The sequence below is a fragment of the Opisthorchis viverrini genome, assembly GCF_000715545.1.
Source record: "Opisthorchis viverrini unplaced genomic scaffold opera_v5_132, whole genome shotgun sequence".
NCBI lineage: Eukaryota > Metazoa > Platyhelminthes > Trematoda > Opisthorchiida > Opisthorchiidae > Opisthorchis > Opisthorchis viverrini.
Genome location: NW_008751789.1, coordinates 632188 through 632735, shown reverse-complemented (window position 1 = coordinate 632735; position 548 = coordinate 632188). Strand labels below are relative to the sequence as shown.

General features: G+C 43.8%; 1 protein-coding gene across 1 annotated transcript in view; it reads left to right on the top strand.

Moving 5' to 3' along the window:
- Positions 1-232: 232 nt before the first annotated feature.
- The window catches only part of T265_06422 (hypothetical protein), a gene marked incomplete at both ends in the record, with an annotated part of 6279 nt that continues 5963 nt past the window's right edge, over positions 233-548 (top strand). The window contains one exon of the mRNA XM_009171680.1: positions 233-418. Coding sequence (XP_009169944.1) covers positions 233-418 — 186 coding nt within the window. The remainder of the gene's footprint in view (positions 419-548) is intronic.

Sequence of the window (548 nt, the reverse complement as noted above, 5' to 3'; positions counted from 1 at the left end):
CTAGAGTATCCGCGAGATGTACTCGACCTTTGTCGATTGCTACTGCGAAGTCGTCCTTCTTTCGGCGTGCAAAGGCTGAATTTATCGTGACAAACAACGGTACACACAGAATCCGCTTCACACTTTATATCTCGCGACCAGAAAAGATATTGACTTGTGAATACGCGCACTGCTATCCCGAATAACCTTTTATATCCCAGCATTTTATCGTCCGAGTGAAAGTTTGTGTACGATGCAGGCAAACCACTTTCAGAAAATAGAGGAGTTAGGGCGCATATCAAGTAGACTCTTGTCTATCGGGAAGATCAAACACATCATCATCATCAACGACAGCATGACATCAGTGTTCAACACCAATGCTTTACTGCCGTACAACCATGACTTATTTGAAAGCGTTATTGTAAAGAAAAGAATAAAGGTGGATGGGGGAGGGACTTAGTACTAGCTTAACACAATCATTCCGAGGTGCCTACACCTCCAGATATTCACTCAGGCAATCTGGATAGAAACTGACAACAAGAACGCCACTGACATCGCTTGGCAGCTAT